General features: G+C 47.3%; 1 protein-coding gene across 1 annotated transcript in view; it reads left to right on the top strand.

Moving 5' to 3' along the window:
* Nucleotides 1–20,809, top strand: part of NTRK3 (neurotrophic receptor tyrosine kinase 3) — a 202,114-nt gene that overhangs the window by 94,930 nt on the left and 86,375 nt on the right. Inside the window, exon 12 of the mRNA XM_005419711.3 lies at nt 17,019–17,207. Coding sequence (XP_005419768.1) covers nt 17,019–17,207 — 189 coding nt within the window. The remainder of the gene's footprint in view (nt 1–17,018; nt 17,208–20,809) is intronic.

The following is a 20,809-nucleotide window of genomic DNA, read 5'->3' as shown; positions in this document are numbered from 1 at the left end:
AAACCTCAGAGTGAACTGTTGACACCCTTCCTTTGTAAGGTGCTGAGAATTTTTTTCAAGTATTCTATATTTGTCCTGAGTGTTTCAAACCATGATTTGGAGAGTTTGGCTAGGGAGGTCTGGAGGATTTGCTGGCTCCCAGCATTTCCCATTAGACATTCCTGTCTCAGTTTTCATCTCTTGCTCTTCTACTCATTACCTGAAGCAAAATCTCTGTAGTTGCTTAAATGGAGACGTGAGATTCTTGCAGTTTCCTAGAAAGACTTGGGTGTTCAGCCTGTCTTTAGAAACGGCAAAGGTTGGTGATGCATCTTCAAAGCAGTTCTGTCTTTGCCTTTCTGCCAGAATGACCCTTTATCTGTCCCAGATTCCTGGTATTACCAGCACTGGTCTATCCCGCTTGACTCAGTCTCTTGGAAAATAGGTGTTACTAGATGGGTCAATAGTTGATACAGTTCAGAGTATAGCCTGTGGTAGGTTGAGTGATTCTGCAAGCTTCTCTTAACCTGTTTGTTATATTTCTGGCTGCAATTTAGACAATCATATAGTTTGGCAAATGAATTTATGTCCCGGTCTCTTCCTGTGTGATAAACTTTCCATTTCCAAGCACTGATGCCCATCTTGAAGGAAAGCCAGCAAGGTTTTGTTAACATTTTACCAATCACCTGCTTGTTAGCAGGGAGGGCTGAGACCTGACCACACTGCTGAGAAAAGATTCCACTCCCACCTTCAAAGTTCTGAGTAAAGGGTGAAAAATACTCCCAATTCTGTCATTCCAAGCTTTCCTCTGATAGGCTGCTGGCAAAGATGTGTTGGTTCATCACACTAGCAGAGACTGTGCTGAGAGCTGTGTTAAATATAGCAGAGCTGTGCACCACCCCCGAGTGCTGGACGTTCAGTCTGTTCTCGCCGCGTGCCAAAGGAGGAACGCAGGGAAGCGGCTCGCTCTTGCCTCTGTTTGGCAGAGGATGCACTCTATCTTTGTAGCCTTGTGAGAAGAACGTTGGGGCTGGACAGCATGTGTGAATCCCCTGGTGAAGATTCCTCCCAACGGTGGGAAAAAAAGCTGGGTTGATTTATTTGGGAATTACCAGAAGTTGGGTTTTCTCTGTAATGCCCTCAGATAGTCAGTGGCCAGTGGAAATCCCTCTGCACCCACCTCTTGGTTTATGCTGCTTCTTTGGCCATTGACATTAGAAAACGTGCTTTTGAAGAACTGTGTGTTTCCAGCAAAATATCCTGGGGGTCTTCTGCTCCCACTTTGCCATGACTTTTGTCCCCCCACTCCACACCCTTCTCCAAGCTCTCATTGTGTCACAGCTGCAGGTGAAACGAGCAGCTCCCTGCACCGCTGCTAATGGGGCTGCAGATTGATTGCTCCTGCTTGCAGAAACACTTGTCACAGGCTTGACAAGCTGCTCAAGGTTGCCTGATGTTGCAGGGTGGAGGTGGAAGGAGGGAGCTGCCGAGCTCTGTGCTCGTGCTTTATGGCCCTCCTGGTGGGACTGGTAGGCAGCCTGGCATAGCAACTGCTCAGGGCATTTACTAAGTGATTTATGAATTTGTAAATTTTCTGAGGCCCTGAAGCAAAAGTGCCTTTAATTAAATTTTTATTCTCTTCCCCCTTCCCCCTTTCCCTGCCTTTCCCCTCCCTATTTTTGTCCCTGCCTGTGGTTTGTTTACTGAGACCCAGCAAAGCTTTTGGAGAACAGGTAGGAGTCTGTGAGCGTAGCCAGGAGGAGCAGAGGATGGCAAAGCAAACAAGCAGATGGCGGATATGATAAAGCAGCCCCCGGCCTCTCTGCCAGGCTCAGAGAGGGCTCTGCAATGCAGTTCAAGGGTCCCACAGTGGGAGCTTCCTGCAGCCCTCTGCTCCAGACTCAGATTTGGCAAGGTGACTGAGACACCGATGGCCAAGCTCTCATTTGCCATGTGCTCAAAGCCTGGCATTGTTTAGGGCTACCTGGAGAGTCAGGGTGCTGGGGAAGAGACAGCCTTATGTTGCTCTGTGTTGCCCTGCTGCCTGTGACACACACGTGCAGCCACCCATCTCCTTGTGATGGTCCCCCCAAAGGGGGAGTACATGAACCAAAGGAAAGGAGCTTTCCAGTATTATTACTTTGTTTTTCTTTGAAAGAAAGTTCTAGAAGGATAAAATGAGAAGTTTGCCTTGCCTTTATAGTCAAGGGACTAGAGGCAGCTCCCCCAGGAGACGTTGCCTTGGCATTGCCTAGGACTTCCCCCATCACCAGTCTTATTTTGTGATCCCTCCCCAGCCACTGACTCAGTGGCAGTGTCCTTACCCAGCCAAGCGATGTCAGTCCTGTGAATAGATTTCTATCAACCCACTCATCTCTAAAGAGCTGCAGTTAAAAGGCTCTGGAGACATAATTGTGTCTGCGTAACAGCAGCGATGATTTCCTTGAGAGGTAGGATGAAAAGTGGCTCCATTCCACTACTTCTGCAGAGACTTGATAGCTGCTTCTAGAAAGGGACTTGGTTGTGGTCCAGCAGCCCCCCCACCACCACCACAGCTTTCCTGCCTTGTGCTGCCTTCCAGCTGCCTGCTTGTGCTGTCTGCACGCTCGAGCCACGGTCTGTGGGATGTTACTATTCCTATGGTTGCTCCAAGCAGGTGAATTTGGGAATGGGTTTGGCAGGGCCTGCTGCAGGATGCTCTGGGCAGCCTGAAGTGGGCTTTGTACAAGGGGCACTTGGCCTGATGCTCAGCAGACACGTGTTACCCTCAACCAGAAAGCCACCATCCCTGTGCAAGATCACATTTCTATTTCCCCCCCTTATTACCATGCTGTGGGTGAGGATGCTGTTTATGCCACTTCTTTCTGTTCCCTTGGTGGTGCAGATGGAGAAGTCACTTGACCTCCACATGTCTTCAGGTCTGGCTTCTCAGTGTGGATGTGTTGCTGTGTCACTTGTCGTGAGCTACAGAGCTGCTGAGCCAGGGATGTGTTTGGGGGCACAGGGTGTGGAGCAGGGAGACAGCACTGACTCATGGAGGTAAATGCTGAACTCCCCATCTTTCCCTGCCCCTGTGGCTTACAGGCTAACGTGAGGCAGCTTTCCTCCCACCTGCCTTGGGGATTTTGATGAAATATCTTGGGAGAAGGATGTGAAATATGTGTAGGGAGACAGGGATTTGGCTGGTGGTGTTTCTTATGCAGTCATGCTTTGAAAGCTGGTGGCTGAGGCTGCAAGAATCAGCAGAATCAGAAAGATTTGAATCTGAAGATCCTTCCTTAATGTCACTTAATTGCCAAGCCATTGCTTGTGCCAACCATGCCCATGATGACTGTTGTGATACCCAATCTCCTGCCTCCACTCATGAGTCCTTTGTAACATTTTTCCCCTTCTTCATGCCTCTGTCCTGGCAAAAGGAAGGTGTTTGTTTTGATTGCTCTGCCTCCAGGGCTGGCACCACATTCAGGTGCTGCTGGTCTCACATGGGGCTTCATGTGACTTGTCCCCATTCCCCAACCACCCACTGAAGCATGTCCATGTGGTTGACTCCCACCCTTTGTTTCTTTTCCCAAGCTGCTCTGTTCCACTGGTGTCTTCCAGCCAGAGGCCACTGTCCTGATTATCTCCTGATGTTGTAGAGGACAGAGGTGGATCTGGGAGTGACTCCTCTTGGGGAAGCTGGGAGAGAAGATGTGCTCTGCCCTAACCTCCACACTCACACTGGGCACTAGCTGCTTTTTTTATCAAGATGAATCAGTAGATGCTGCATTTCTGCTTGTTTTAATTGATGATTTAGACTCTTGATGCAGAAAAATGGGTCTTGAACAGCATCAGCGTCGGGCTGATGTGGGGCAAGAGGCCAAGAGTTTCTGGCTGGGCACTGAGGGAGCAAGAGGGCATTGGGAGACACAAGGCAAGCTCCTTGAAAGGTCTGTGGAGCAAGTCCCACCCCAGGGCTGCCAGCCTAGGACTGAGGTGACAGGTGATGCATTTGTGAGCATCTGTATTGAAATGCAAGTAGTGTTCCTTTGCTGACCTCCAACTGGAGCCACGTCCATGCCTGGAGCTCACCGGTGAGGAGGGGAGTGTGCTGTGCTCTTTAGAAAGGGAAATATCTTCAGACCTTGGAGAGGAATTAATTATTTTGTATGCTGGACTCTTGCCTTCTGACAGATCTATCTGAATTACAGATTAACTGTCAGTGTGGGGACAGAGGGAGCCATTTCAATGAATGGCTCTCTAATTTATTACAGGGGTTGTTTGGGCCGGTGGATCGACAATGCGGCAAGTTGTCTGAGTGGGGAGCTGTGTTACGTCCTTCTCCACATCTCCCAACCTTTTATTCCTTGCTTGTTTCATCTCCCTGTTCACAGACTCTCTCTCAAAACTAATGAAGGTCCCAGCAAGGCCAGTGGAAACCCCAAAACTGCTACACTTTACAAATGAGCTGTCAGCCCTCAGAAAGCTGTGATTTCAGAGCCTTTCTCCAGGGACTACTTCTGTGACTTTTAAACAAAACCACCATCTTTATGACCAAGGGCTATAAATTTTGGAGAAAGGCATGACATCCTGGAAAACACCAGTGCATGGATGCAGCAGTTGGTAATAGTTGAGCCAAAAAGTATCAGTTCCTTTCCCATCAGTTCTGCCTGGAGAATGTCAAGGGCTTCCCTCTACTCTTTAAATCTACAAAGGTTTTTGTAGGAACCTCCAAAACTCATTTCTTGTTGATTCTGGGCCTTGTAGGAAAGCTTAACACACCCAACACTGTTACTGATGTGAGCATCCTGGGCTAGGGAGCACCAGGGCTACCCAAACCCCAGCCTTACTTCCTCTCCCAGTTGTTCAGCATGAAGGAAAAAGGATTTGTTTATTTGTTCATGGATATTTCTGACATGGACTTCATATTCCAGAAGAGTCTCATAATATTACGGGAGCAGATTCGGGATTTAAACCATTATACAAGTTAAATACGTTTTGATTCTGTAAGCAACACACTATTTATCTTGGGATAGAATAAATCTGAGAGACTGATATCACTGCTGGAGATCATCTCAAGGAGGACTCTGGAGTGAAAAAAAAGTGCATTTACTTTTTGAGAAGTGTAAGTTTTAAATTTTCATTGCCCTCATGCATGAACTGAGGCAAACTATGAGTGCAAGGATTTTTATTATTTTTTGACCATGTAAGGATTTATCTTTTGGCCTGAAAGCAAACATCACAACTCTGATTTTAAATCTGAGTCTACAAATTTGCACCCTGAGTAAATGCAGCCGCCTGCTTGCTGGCAGGGACTGGACACATGAGGTGTCTGCTGGAAATGAACCCATTGGCATCTGCAGCCTTGATGGCTGCTCAGTGTTTTCATAAAAATTCCATTTCAAAACAAAAAGGTCAAAAGTTGACAAAAAAAGCTACAGCTGAAGACTATTTTTGTTTGAAAAATTACAAGCACTATTAATTACTGCATGAGAACCAGATGGTACTGACCAGTTCACTTTCATGGTCCAAGCAGGATCTTGAAAGAAAACCAAGAAGAAAAACACACTGCAAAGACAAAACATGTGTTGTGCCAGGTACTTTACATTTTGATCACTCCTTCCATTTGAAACCCCTGAGCACGCCAGAGTAAGGCACTTTTTTGTTTAATGGCTGATTTTTAAATTTTTTGTTTTAGCTTGACAGAATATTAAACCAAAATAAGGAGGCCTGAAAATTAATGTCTTTTTATGACTGCAAAATCCCCTGGTGTCTTGAGAGTCTCATAAACTGGATATTTGGAGAGCGGATGCACAGCTTCCTGGGCTTGGAAGGACTCTGGTTACCAGTGGAAAAAATAAACCTTCTTGGTGCAGGGGCAGCTGGGCTCCAGGGAGAAGGCAGTGGTGTCAGCACGAGGTGATGTGGCTGCAAGATAGCCTTGTCAGGCTAATTGATCTGGAGCCTTTGCCTTTCCTGCCAGGGCTGCCTGTCTCCTTACCCATAATCCCCACCTCTTTGATGGGCTGTCAGGAATATGGGACTTGGCCCAGTTTTGCATTTATCCAATAACATTATGAAATTGATAGTGACACTTCCATTGGCACTAATTTCAGGAAGAGATTGGAGCCAGAGGACAAGCAGTTTGCTCTCATGGCTGCTAAGCTTTCCAAGTGGATCAAGATGACCCAAGACTGATCTTGCAGTGGCCAAGGCATGGGAAGGGAAGTGGTGGGAGGGGGATGGAGGCAGCTGGTGGACTCAGAGCTAATGAGAAACACGCCTAATGCTTGTCCTCAGCCTGCAGTGGTCCTGGCTGGTGGGAAGCATATTCTGCTGCCCTGGCTTGTGCTGCAGAGCTGCTGCTGGCAGGGCTTTGGCTCCATGGATGGTGTTTGTTAAGCAGCATTGGGCATCAGTCTCTGCAAAGGTCAGGAAAAGCCTCAGGCAGGAGGGCAGCAGTGGTCCCAGCTGTTGACTTTCAGGCCTTCAGTGATTCTCGCTGTTTAAAGCATTTTCTGGCACAGGGTCAGGCCTGTGCAGCATCACACTCTTGGCTCAGGTCAGTGATCCAGCACCAGGCTGGACATGCTGGTGGTGGAGCTGCCAGTGGCCCCCTTGCCAAATACCACTGGGGGCCCTTTTGTGCTAAGAGAGCTCCACACTGGCTGGGATAGATAACACACCCCAGAGCTGGCCACAGTGTGGAAGATGATGCAGTTGCCACAGCCTTAATGCACACCATGTGCACGTTCTTTGCCATCTGAATTGCAGAATGGATGAAGACGTAGCTTATCCCCATCCCTGGAAGTGTTGAAGGCCAGGATAAATGGACCTTTAGCAACTTGGTCTAGTGGAAGGTATCCCTGCCCATGGTGGGAGGTCAGAAGTAGATGATCTTAAAGATTGCTTCCAACCCAAAGCATTCTGTGATTCTATGATTAAACCACTTCTCCTTTCCTCTCTATCTGGCACCAAAGTTTGGTTTGAGGTGGAGCAAAGCATCACCTTGGTGCTGAGCTGCAGTTTGCTTAAATGACCCCTTGACACCTCGTCAGGCAGCCCTTTCCTCATTCCCACGGTTCATTTCCATTTTGACCCAAGCAATGGCTTGGGGGGAGTGTTTATCTGTTTGTCACAGTCCCCCTCTTCCATGGCTGGAGGCCAGGAGAGAGGATGAAAAGCCTTAGGTTGATGATAAATTAGAAATGCAGAAAAAGAAAATGTGTCTGCTCGGTGCTGAGCAGGCAGCCCTGCTCCAGGCTTGGGCCTTTGTGTGGTGTCACTCTGGATGCTCACGAGGAGGTGAAACACCACCAGGGCCATGTGTGGTAAATCCAGCTATGGGGTCCCGAGGGGGCTGCTGCCTTTCTCATGTCACTGTGTCAGTGGGACTGTCCCCCTCAGTGGATCTGGGCACGCCTGGCTGCCCATTAGTGTCCATCACAGTGGGGTGTGAGCGGGCGAGCATCTCCCTTCTCACAAGGGTTGACGTGACCCTGGGCTCAGCAGGTGCCACTGAGCACTGCTCTTACACAGCCACAGCACATTTCTCTGGGAGATCTGTGACGCCTCCCTCACAGAGCAGAGGGAGACCTGTGCTTTGGACTTGCAGCTCCTGAAGCTTGTCACAGGAGGGACCAGGAGCGAGGAAGCTCCTGCACGTGAGGGCTGCGGAGGTGCTGGAAGCTCCTGTGGAGAAGCTGTAGGAAATGCTGCAGTATATAAAGCGTGTCTTGCGAACAGAAGAGATTAGAAAGCTGATATGATGTTATTCCGATTGATTTTGCTGTTGTATTTATACCTGGAGGTAAAGAGCAGACATACTGGAAATCAATTGGCCCCATGCTCTTCCCAATCTCTCTGCAGCGCTGTTCGAATGAAATGCTTATATCATTTTTACGGTGTGTCTGTGATAGGGATGAGTGAGCTAAGAGATTAATAGATGCTGGTGAGGCCGTTGCCCAGGCACTGCCTGGCTCCTGCCTTGTAAAGCCTGTGTTGCTCTGGAGTTCAAGGTGCCCCCGAGGTGACAGCTTGGTGACTTTGCTTGGGGGAAAAAAAAAAAAAAAAAGGCAAATCTAGTCAAGAGGAACAAAGGGTGGAGAAAGGTGAATGGCAATAAGCCTGTGATTTGGGGCAGGCAGGATGTTGCTCATCTCTGGAGCTGATGGGGCTGGATGGAGACCTGGGAGCAGGAAATGAGGTTTGCTCTTCAAATGGAGCTGATCCCTTAGAGAGGGAATTGTACATTGACGATGAGGCAACAGGGATTTGTTTTGATGTACTGTAGTTCATCCAGTACCCAACAGCCACCCATCCTGCCTCATCAGCCCTTCCTGGACCTCAGCCTTGGGGCTGGGGCAGCAGGGCCATGCAGGGATGTTGTCCACACACAGATGCTGCATTCCTGGTGTCCCTGCTCACTCCTCCTGCCTTATCCAGGTGCGAGTTTCTCTGCTGCTGCTGCCTCTGCCATGCCAAGGTGCCATCACAGCAGGTTTCTCTGCAAGGATAGATGTTTGGTTTGCAGCTGGCTCATACAACTTGCATGGAACATGCATGCCTGGCAGTGGGGAAAACATCTTGTTACCAGCAAATGGGAGAATATGGGTGGGAGGAATGGTGGAAGGTGATGGATATGGTCTGAATGCCAGCACCAGCATTGCCAGACTAAACACTATCTCCCTCCCTGCAGTGACAATTGAATAAAAATTACTTTTCTCCCTCTCCTGTTGCCTGCATTATTTGCTAGTTGTTTCACCTGATCTCAGCAGTGAAAATCTTTTTATCTTGGCAAATGAACCAATTTCCCATATGTTATAGCATGGGAGTAGGTATTGGATTGTCAATCCCTCAGGCATCAGTAAATACTTGCATTGCAGGTTCTAAAATATTCTTCTGGTTCTCCTGTGGCCTGCTGGTCAGACACTTTGTGAGCTGAAGATGTTTGGTAACGCTGGGCTGAAGTTTAAGCCTAGATGAAGAAATTCTTGCTTTGCTTTCCTGTGAGTGCTGGCTGTCTTTGCTGTTATGCATGGCTCTGGCTTGTCAGATCCCACCCTTTTTAATTATCAGGTTGTATTACCATTTTTACTGTAAGCATTTTCTGTTTCTTGTTCTGCTGGATTTATGCATTTGTGCCGTCACATGCATTGACTTTATATTTTATATGATTTGATCTTAATGTTTCCATTCCTGAGTGTGAGTGCTTATAGGATTGGTGTCTAAGCTCAATAAATAAACTTGAGAAGGAGTGGTAAGGGAAGGACATGGGAGGAGTGAGGGAGTTTGGACATCCTCTACAGCAGATGGAGTGATGCTCCAAAGAGGACTGCCAGGATGGCTGGAGGCTGGAAAGGGTGAAAGGGGGGATGTACAGGGCTGCTGCAGCCCCTCTGCCCTGATGCACCCCCTTTTGTAGCAAGAGCTGCCTTCTCCCTAATGCAATCACCTGAAAAAAATCAGAGAGAGAAGGAAATGTCAATATGTAAAGATGGAAAGGGGCGTCTGTAAATGGCAGTATTTTGGCAGCGTTGCATCAGGGAAGAAAGTGCTTTAAGGATTGCCTGTGTAGGGATCGCCCACTGACAGCGGATCTGACAGCTTTTTTATATGATAATGCATCTGCAATGTATAAGGGGCTGGAGGGTGCAAGTGGGGGAGGAGACACTTGTCCAACCCAAGCAGTGGTGGGTGCAGAGATCCCAGGCCTGTCCCTTCCTTTTACCATAAAGTTCAGAGGGATCTTCATCTCCTCGAGATCATCAGGATCTCAAACCCGTCATGTTGTTGAGAAGGAAAAGGGATTGCTGTTTGCTCCTGTGTTTTTTACTGGAGGGGCTGGGAGCTGAGGATTTGGACTATATCCCTTTAAGAGTTCAGATTTATGTTCTTGATGTCTTCATCCGCCTGCAAAGCTGAAGGATTTGATTTTTTATTGTGCTGTTTCCCCAAAAGCTGATGGCAGAGTCTGTGTGCCCTGGGCTATGGCAGAGAAGGGATTGGCACCTTTGGAAGCTCCTCAGCCACCACAGTGGTGTTCAAACAGGGGCTGTGCTGTTGCAGCCAGCCTCTGCAGCAGTGCCCTCCAGGTCCATTGGCATCATACAGGGATAGCTTGGGGTGAATTTGAGCCATGGAGATGGAATTGAGCTGTATGGATGTGGGAAATGCTGCTTGGCGACAAAGACGGCGCTGAGTGCTGGAATTAGGAGGGAGGTCTGGAAAAAACCCATTGTTTTACACAAGTGAGGGGTCTGCTGTGGCTCAGGGGAAGAGCTGCCACATGATAGACCACCCTGTGGTTGGGACTGGTGTCTCTGGGGATGAAAAGTGGCTGGTTCCCATTGTAGGAGGGCAGAGAACAAGCTGGAGCCTGTGGCAGGCTGGCTCCAAACAGGCCCCGCCTAGGCACCAAGCTCTGCCTTGGCTCCCTGCCCACATCTGTCAATAAAAATTAAGAAATTGATTTTCTTTTGTTTGCCTGAAAGGACGAGGCTCTCTTTATGAGACAGTAAATGCAATCTTGCTCTGAGCATGGCTGGATTTTTAATTGTATTTATTGCGCTTTCGCTTATTCTTTTATGAGTTTCAGTTCCTCTCATTGCTAGTGCAGAGATCAGCCCTGGGGTGTGGGTTGATTTCAGCTCCAACAAAAGGTTGGTAATTTTTTTAAGTTTCTTTCTAAACTTGTTTGTTTTCCTGATAAGCTGAAGTTTGAGGTTATTTTTACCCTTGTTTATGTGCGTAGCTCTGAGTTCTAAAGCTGGGCTGAGAGATGTAGCCTTGGAATCATCTACTTGCCAGTTGGTGATATGACCTTTTGAAGAACAGAATTTAAGATTATGATTGGGGAAATATGGAAGTGCCAACAGGGGTTTGGAGTCAGAGGAGGAAGGGATTTTATATACTATATATTGGAATTTAATGAGGTCTGTGCTTGCTATACAATGCATGGTGACCCACTTTATTAGGAGAGCTTTTTTTTTTCTAGTTATGGGTCATATACAGTTCCTAATTAAGTAGGTTAATTATATGGCTTCTTTATATTACAAAGGAAAGTGGAGATGGCACAATTAGCTCTTGCAGTGATCATTTTTGATCAAAAAATGGTGTTCTGCACGACAGCTCCCAGAGGTGTGGGTGGGGAGAGGGGATTGCCCTGCAGCCCTGAACACTCTCATCACTCTTCTCTGCCTCTGAAAACTTTGTTTCTGTCCTGAGCCGTTGGCCTGGGAGGTGCAGGGAGTTGTCCTATCTGAAACCATGCTGGAGACCAGAGCTACACCCACAGTGCCTCTGACGCTGCCCAAACTATTCTGCAGCACTGCAGAGACCCCTCCTTGGAGTGTCTTTGGAAGCATCAGGAAGGGAGGATGCTGAGGGCTCTGGCTCCAGGTAAAAAGTGCTGCAGCCTGTGAGGGCTCTGAGCAGCATCACTCCCTGTAGCTAAACTGTCCTTGAAAGAAGTTTCTTTAACCTCTCCCTCCCCAGCCTGGCAGTGGCTGAACCCCCACAGCATCCCTGGGTTATCTGTTCCAGTGCTCAACCAGCCGTACCGTGAGGCATCAGGGAGAACATCCACACTCTAATCTCCCTCAGTGCAATTTAAACCTATTATTTCTTGTTTTATCCCCAGTGGACGTGGAGAACAGCTATTATATTTCTCTTTGCTGCAACCTTTTACATATTTGAAGGCTGTTATCACGTGTCCCTTCAGTCTTCTCATCTGAACACAAAGCATAATTCTTTCAGTTTTCCCTTCGAGGTCATGTTTTCTTCACCTTCAGTTGCTTTTGTTGCTTTGCAGAGGTTACTGTAATGGCAAGCTGGAGTTTTTGTTGTTTCTTCACCTGTTTTTGCCTTGGGGCATTCATTCTGTTGCAAATATGTGAGAAGTGACCATTATCTTCTCTAATCTATGGTTATTTATACAGTACCCTATATTCCTGAGCCTGTTTTATCATAAAGTATAGCTCTTAGCCTTGATAAATAATTTCCCACTATGATATGATCTTGCAAACAGGGGTCCCTAAGCTATTTATTACTATTATTATTTGCTTTATTTTTCATGAGTAACAAGCTGTCTGTATAACACTGTGAATGAACCAGGCAATTCACAGAAATGAACTGAAAGCTGTATCCTGCTCACAGAGCTTCCAGGTAAACAGGGAGGTGAAGGTAAACACTGAGCCAAACTCCAGTTTAGCCAGGGGGAACAGTGCTGGACAGAGAATGAGAGATTTTCTGAAAAGCAGAGGTTTTGGGGGAATCTGGAGGAGTGTTTACAGAGATGATAATGCCAGGGTGGATACAAAGAGATGAGATGAGCTGGAACATTTCTGGGATGGATGGATGGATGGATGGATGGATGGATGGATGGATGGATGGATGGATGGATGGATGGATGGATGGATGGATGGAGTGTAGCCTGGCTGGGAGCCTGGGGGAGAACAGAGGGTGGAGATGAGGCTGGGAATGGTGGTGTTTGAGTGAGGTGTTTTTCTCAGGAGAGAGGAGTTGGCTGTAGAGGAGATGTGGGAGGGAAGGCGGAACAGAATTGCTGCTTGTGGCGTTTCCAAAAGCAACATTTCCAAGCTGCCTCACTGCTCTTTGGTGAACATCAGATGAGTTTGGTCCTGATTTCCAGGTCGTTGTGGCTGACTCCCCCACTGGCATTGTGACGGGGCTGCAGTAGTGGCTGCTTCTTCCCTTGGGGTAACCCTGGGCACCCCTAACATCTCCCCAGCCTTTCCTCACAGGGAAAAGGAATGATGGAGTGCTTCCATCACTGCTGCTGGAATTGCCTCCTTGTCAGGAAAACTGCATGGGGTTAACATGGGGAAAAAAACTCAGTTGTTTCAGACTTCTTAAAGTTTTAACAAATAGAGCCTTTCTATAGTTAATATCTGTAGTATGTTTGTCCATAATGTAGGCTGAGTTATTCACAAAAACAGCCACTGTTCTGAAAAGCTCTGAAATATTTTATATAATGTTTTAAAATCATAGGATGGTATGTTAGGAATTACTCCAAGCCACATTTTTGTCTATTATTATACATTTTTACTATACAAAACTGTCTTCTTTTATATCTCTCTCTGCACATTTCCCTGTCAAATGGAAGGTAAAGTTAAATTTCTAAAATCTGTACTCTCCTTTTTTTTCTGCCTAATTTTTTCCTTTACCCTTACCTGGAAAATGCACTGGTGAAACCAGTGAGAATTCTTCCAAATAAAGCTATTCATCAGCATTATACATCAGAAAACTGGACCTCTTTGCCTACTTAAAAGCAAAAAAAATATGCTATTGCCAAGATAAATTCAAAAATTTGAAGTTTAGGTAGCTGCTTTATTTCCAGGAATTGCTAATGGCAAAGTATGTTTTGAGTCAGGGCAATAGTCACACCTATAAAAGTGATTGGTGGCTGTTTGATATCCACGATGTTTTTAAAGTTTGTCTCAGGCTTGTACAGTGAGTCCAGCACTCATCTGAGTCTCAGAGTGACAACACAGAGGCTGTGAGCTTTGAGGGAACTGGATCTCAGCAGCGACCTGCTAGAAGAGATGGGAGTGGGAGAATTAATGTGATAAAGCAGCACGACTGTGGCTGTAGGAATTAATGTTGTCCAGATTTATACTCCCCCACCACACCCAAAAACCCCACAACCTAATAGAGAAACTTGGAGAAGTCCTCAACTGCAAATTGCCTTTAATCAAATTACATCATTTAGAGGATATTGGGATTAATTATATGTTCTAGGGCATGTCAAATCAGTGCCTACAATCACCAGAACTGTTTTGGAAAGTTGGAAGGCTAATGCAGTGAATCTGTTGTAAGTGTTCCTTAGGACTCTTGGGAATGTGATTTATTTCAGTTTTTTTCAAGACCTGGAAGTACAGTTGGAGGCAGTAAGCTGTCCCTGGATTACTGCAAGGGTAGAATAGTAGAATACACTTAACATATTGTGTTCTCCCTGTGTCTGCCTTTGCAGTTCTTGGGGTTTCCCACTTTTGCAGAGATGTGAAGGGGTTGAGATGGACCATCAGAGTTCAGCTCTGAGGCTTTTGAGGGTTGGCAGATCTTGTAAATGGATAAGCTTGGTGACATTGACCTGAACTGGGTGACTCAGAGGCTGAGTCCATTCATGGGGCGCAATGTTCATTGTGAACATTGTGAGGAGTGAGGATGCAGCTGTGGATCAGCTGAGATATGCTTACCGCTTGCCTCAAAGATCTTGGATATGTTTGGAGATGAAACTAAGATAACACATGAAGAAAGTCCTCCTAAGGAGTAAACCACAGAAAAAAAAAAAAAAAAAAAAAAAAAAAAAAAAAAAAAACAAACCAAAAAACCCAACCCTGTGGAGTGTAAAGAAGGTCAAACTCTGGGTCTGTTTATTGCCAGGGAAATGGCCACAGAACATTGGCTAATAGATGCTTGCTGTGCTTGTTTTCACAAGTACCCAACCTCCTGGATTGTCCTCTGCTCTTTTAGATGTAGCCATGCCCCTTCAACCTGCCTGTGCTGGAGAGACACTGCCATGATCTGTGTTCCCTAAAAATGAGGAGGTGCTGAGCAAGCAAGAACAGCAAGTGTCAAATGCTGGCAGGGATTTGTGAGTCCCTGTAAAGCAGATCCTCAGCAGGGTCTGTGTCAGCCTGGTGTTTGCACCATGGTTGCTTACATCCTCTTGGCTCCTTGGCACAAAGGTGGAGTTTCTGCTCTCAGAATAGAGGGCAATGAAAACTTCCTTCACACAGAAACACAGAGTGGTTTGGGTTGGAAGGGACCTTTAAGATCAGCTACTCCAACCTTCCTGCCATGGGCAGGGACACATTCCATGAGACCAGTCTGCTCAAAGTCTCATCCAGCCTGACTATAATTCATCAGAGGCCTTTCACCTCCCCTTGCCTGAATGAGGTACCATTCTTTGGAGCAATGCCTAGGCTTCTTAAGGAAAGCAGGAAGCTCTCAACAGTCCCTCCCACTGCAAGGGAGCTCTTTATGGTCTTCCCTCAGATTATTTACACCAGTCTATGCCAGTTGATATTTTTATTATGTTTTTTGAAGTGCACCTTGAAAAGCAGAGTTCTCCCCTTCCCACCACAGCTGGGCCAGCCAGCAGTGCAGGGTGTGGCTGAAGGAATGTGCATATCATGCAAAACCGAGTCCTCCTGGTTTGTCTGCAACGAATTTTGACATTGCGAAGGAACAAAAGTCATTCAAACCAAAACTGCCCCTTTGCTTTTTGTGTTTGGAGAAATACACCATGTGCAGTCCCAACAGGGGCATCTTGCATCACGAGCTGAATTTTGCCTTTGCGCCTCAAGAGCTGGAAAGTCACGCGGGCCCGGGGAGTAACGTTAAAAAAGCCAGAACCTGCCAGAAGGAATTCACAGTAAAGGGCGAGAGCTTTCTTCCTCGTGACTAAAACACCTGTCACAGCTGCCAAGACTCTGCTAATTACACAATAACTTTATTATATCCCACTTGGAAGAACAAACAATACTTGAAGCTCCAAAAATGAGCAGCCTTTAGACTAGATTAATGTAGGCAGAATGGCTGCATGGAGCTGGTGTTCGCCTCGTCCTCCCAGTAGCTCTGGAGAGTAAAATGGCTTGAAGAGTCCCCTCTTTGTTGCCAATGCTACATAATAAAGTAATTGTGCAATTAGAAGCAGATTACTGATGGGAGATGAGCATTTTTTATGCAGTGTAGGTAAAAGGCTGTCTGCTCTGAATAAGTTGAAAGCCTAACTGCAGCGTCTCTGCTCCTTTTTACTTGAGCTTCTGGTAGTCCCTGGTAACATCCAGACAGAAGAAAAGGAAAGTCACTTTTTGAGTGTGGATTTTCTTCCCATGTTAAAATATTAAAAAGGTCTCATGCCAGACTTCACTGTGGTCCCTACCTTGTCCAACACCAATGCAGCAAGAATGGCTGAAACGTGTATTAGAGGTTCTAATACCAAAATAAAACATAAGGGATAGAAGCCTTCCATTGCTCCTATCTTGTATGCCTGACTGCTTTGCTTCATTTTTTTTGCCTGTCTGCTGGTGCTGTGAATTTTGGGGATCAAGAGGGTAAGGGGAAGATGCTGCCATTTGTGGTGGTGGTGGTGGGAATGAGCCTGAGCTGGGCAGGATCTGTTCCAGTACATTGTGGGTCCCTGTAGGCATCAGCCTGACTGAAGGGCTCAGTGAGTTTGTTCAGGAAAAGCTGCAGGAGGGCAAAAAGATGGGCAACACACTGGGCAACAGACATATCCAAATATGGATTTGAGGTGAACTAACTCTTTGGGGATGGTGATTCTGCAGTGTAAGCTTGGTTATGATTTCTGCCAAGCTTGTGATGCCAGAGTATACAGGCACCACAGCAACTGCTCTCTCATGACAGCCTTAGGAGAGGACTTTTTGCATGACTCACCTCTGATGCAGTGTCACCTGTAGCAGCTTAACCCTTTGGGATTTTTAGCCTGGTACATCAAAGCCAGGAAGGAAAACTTGAGATGTCTTCCCTACCCTGTGAGCCTCCCAGAGAAACTAAGCCCGGGGATGGAACAACTGGCAGGAACGCTGTCACAGACATCTTTTATGAAAAATCCTTTCCTTAGGATTTTTTCTCCTGAGAAGCTAAGAGGCCTCAGGAACAAAATGTAAACAATGATTATCTGCTGCTGTGAAATGCAACAGGTGGATCTTTGATTGGCCTATGTTGGTTGTTTCTAATTAATGGCCAATCACAGCCCAGCTGGCTCGGACAGAGAGTCCGAGCCACAAACCTTTGTTATCATTCCTTCTTATTCTTTTCTTAGCTAGCCTTCTGAGGAAATCCTTTCTTCTATTCTTTTAGTATAGTTTTAATGTAATATATATCATAAAATAATAAATCAAACCTTCTGAAACATGGAGTCAAATCCTCATCTCTTCCCTCAACCTAAGACCCCTGTGAACGTGGTCACATAACGCTGGGACAGGCTGGTGATGATCCATCCATGAGCATGCGATCAACAGGCCTCCCTGTCCTCTGCTGTCCCTGACGGGTGCGTGTGCTGTCTGCAGGTCCCGTGGCAGTGATCAGCGGCGAGGAGGACTCAGCCAGCCCTCTCCACCACATCAACCATGGCATCACGACGCCCTCGTCGCTGGACGCCGGCCCGGACACGGTGGTGATTGGCATGACGCGCATCGAGGGAGAGGTTAAGAGGATGAGGAAGAAGAGAAGGAGGTTTTTGAGGAGAGTGGGTCTTGGTATGGTCCAGAAACCAAAGTGAATCTCAGGTCTCAGAAATCACAACATACATGTAGATGCTTCCAGAAAAGACTTTCCACTCTCACCTTCACCTCCCTTCACCCTCCCTCTGCAACCCACCCGTCACCTTCCCCACCCCTGCCTGAAAGTGCCATTCCAAGCCGGGCTCTTCCTCATCAGCTCCAAGCATGAGGTCCCAGGTGTGAGCAAGAGCCCCCTGGGAGCGTGGGGATGGATGTGACCCCTGCTTGGCTGGGGAAAGGACCTGCCTCCCCTTCCTCCTCCAGCAGTTTCCCAGTCATGGGGCTGCCTCTTTGGCTCCCCAAAGGGCCATGGGGAAGCTCAGGATACATGGGTATAGGTGTGGCAGATGCCTGGAGCTATCTTTGTCTCCAGGAATTTTAGATGCTGGATGTCTTGTTTTTATGGGCCTCTGTAAAGCTTCTGCATCTTTCCTGTATAAAATTGGTTCATGAACTGGGCTCATTAGACTAGCAGGAGGTGATCAAGTGTCCCTCTCCATGTTGTGTTTCTAAATTCTGAGCATAAAAGAAAAGTGCTGTGTAAAAGGATGCTTTTCTGGGAGTCCTGCACCACTTCCCACGCGAGTGGTGGGATGCAGCCTTCCCCAGCATGCGGCTCACAGGCGGTAGCTGAGCTCTCCCAGGCCTCTTACCAGCTCTGACATGCAAGCTGAGCAATGCAGGAGGTTTGGGTAACATTCCTCTCTTGCTATTTCTCATCCTTTTGGTGTTTCTTGGTTCCAGGTGGAACTGAAAAAATAAAAATCCTGCAAAACAAAAGGTGAAAAGCCCTCAGCTTGGGCTATCTCTGTGGCCCAGCCAGAGGCAGGGAGTGCTGTGCTGATGTCACCTCTGCTCTTCTCTTGGCTGCTGCTGACTCACGGGGGCAGGAGACAGACCCCAGCCCCTGCAAACAGGGAGAAGGCCCATCTCCCAACCTGCAGGAAGCCATGTGGCATTGAGTGCTCAGCAGGAGCACACTGCTCCTGGCCTCCATCAGGGGAAGGGGAGCTGCAGCTGCTGCTCCCACAGAGGTATCCCTTGGGCAGCCCCCCCTGTGCACCCTCATGGGTCCTGCTGACTTGTGCCCAAGCCCTTAGCACCGTCCTTCACTTGCCAGAGCGATGGGATGTACCCAAAGAACGTGCCTGGCTTTCCCTTGATTTTCATTTCAATGTGCTAAATTTGGTCTGTTTGTAGAGAGGGGAGGAGGAGGGCGGTGATTAGGCAGGAGTGGAGAAGCTGAATGTAGCATGGTTTTTCTGTGCTGTTAATTATATATTTTACATTTCTTATAGCACCTCATCTCAAAATGATTTACAAACTCTGATGGCTTGGGAGGGAGGGCTCCCCCGCTTTACTTTTTCTTCCTTTCCCCGCTGTGCTGTCTCAAATCTCTTTAATCTGCACGCTGACCATTGCAAGACGTGGGTGCTCTTGAGGCTGTAGCAGAGCTTAAACCTCAAAGGATTAAGTTTTGCTCTGAGCCTTTGCCCTGTGGCACTTGTCAGAGCTGGGTGGGCTGCAGGGGAAGTCACTCACAGCAGGATTTGACCTCAGAGCTTCACGGGGCTGTTTGAGTAGGATCTGAAGGGTTCACAGAGGTGCTTGGAGGGGCATCTGGAGGCGCTTCTCCTGTGAGGGGTGCCACAGGAGGGAATGCTCCAGCTTTTCCAGGACTGCAAGGCAGTGGGGCTAAAACCAAACCCCACAACGCTGGTACTCCCTTTGGGGGATAATAAGAGGCAAACTACAGATGGGTGCTTTCATGTTGAAAACCCTAATTTTTTTAGATTTATCATTTGTGGGGCAAAACCCAAGCCTTGACTCCTCAGGCAGAGTTGAATTTGGTGTGTGTTTTGTGTTTTAGTCCCCAGGCTTTAACTTGGTCAAAAATTTCTGACTTCACTGGTGGCTTTGCTTGAGGCTGGAAAGTTTCATAATTCACCTATTAAATTAACCATGCTTTGGGGAGCTTTTGCTGTAAGGGGTTTGTTTGATCTGATGTGCTCTACTCAACATAAGCCTGGGCTGCAGAATATTTGTTGCTCCTGTTCTCCCCGTGGTTGTCATGCTGGAGGGTTTTTCCCTCCCTCTGTGCAGAGCTTGGACACAAACATTTCTCCCTTTGCTGTCACTTCTAAAGAGAGCTCCTCTGGGCTGGGGAGTGCTTCTATGCCCAGCTGAGCCTGTACAGATGCAGACTCCTCACTCCACCACCTCCCCCAGAGCTGCTGCCCAGCTGTGAGCAAAGGTGTTCCGTGGCACCCAGCATCTCTCCTTTGCACTGAGCTGTTGCTAGAGCAACACCTTCAGCAAGCATTTTCCCTCTCCAACATGAAGCTTTTCTCCTTCCTTCCTCCTGCAAGCATCCCAGTGCTCTTGGATGCTGCCTGGGTGGAGGACATGCTGATACCCATTGCCGTGCTGCAGCGAGGGGAGCAAACTCTCTGTGCTTAATGCAGTATTAATAGTACATTGATGTGATATAGATTTCTGTCACCCTCCATACTAGCAAGCATCACTTATCACGCAGGGATGAGGGATGTTTATTCCCAGCCACTTAGCTCTGCATAATGGAATTGCAGCTGAAATATGGAGAGCAGCTCCCTGCCTGTGGAGCTGGAGGCCTCTTGCTCCCTCTGTGCAGTGCTGTCCCATGGGATCTTCTTCTCAATGTGTCCCCAAGGAGACAGAGACCTATTCTTCACTGGGAATGTGCTGTCCTCGTGTCAATGGGATGAAGGGCACAGGAACCAGCCCTCACTTCTGGCTTTCTGGGGTTTTTGCAGTTGTCTCACCCTCTTTCTGCCGCTGCCTGACTTAGTGCAGAGGGGGAACAAGCTTGACTCAGAATTCTCTTTCTCTTCCTGGGTGAGGGGTTCTCAAAGAGGCATGGAAGACACCAGCACCACTGTGTTTTCTCATGTTAAAGCTTTTAGTTGTTGAGAAGATGCTCCCCCATCTCTGTGCTTTAACTCTGGTCCGTGCTGGGTTTGCATCCTGTCCTTGCTTCAGCTGTCCTTGGCCCTACCTGGAGGGTTAAGAAAAGAGTTTGGCAACGTGGACAGTCCAACCACAAGTGGATTTCAGAAGAATAGGCCAAAAAGGCCTTTTTCTCCCGATCTTGTGCACATGGAAGAGAAACCAAGTTCATATCTGCTTGGCAAAGAGCAACAGGTTGTGATGAGTTTGCACCTCTACATCTGGAAATAAACAGATCAGAGGAGAAGAATGGGATTTGTGGCAAGCACAGTGGGCAGAGAAAGTGATGAGGATGAGAGTTTAGGACCACCTAACATCAGCTAATGGTCAGAGGTTTTGGTAATGCAAAACACGATCCAGTCTACCCCCATCTGTGGCCAGAATTTGGCTGTTTGTCCTTCTGGCCAGGCCTGGCAGTAACAGCAGCTCCTTATGTTACCTCCCTCTCTTGAAGTTCAGGATTTGAATTCCCAAAATTCAAGTTTTGCAATTATGAGTAGCTGGAGATTTCTGTGGTGAAATATTGGTAACGTTTCAGAAGAAACATTTTGGAAGGTCGTTTTACTTTAATAATAGTAATTAAGTAGTAATTA

The sequence above is a fragment of the Geospiza fortis genome, unplaced genomic scaffold (genome assembly GCF_000277835.1).
Source record: "Geospiza fortis unplaced genomic scaffold, GeoFor_1.0 scaffold171, whole genome shotgun sequence".
Lineage (NCBI taxonomy): Eukaryota > Metazoa > Chordata > Aves > Passeriformes > Thraupidae > Geospiza > Geospiza fortis.
This window is presented reverse-complemented; position numbering and strand designations above follow the sequence as displayed.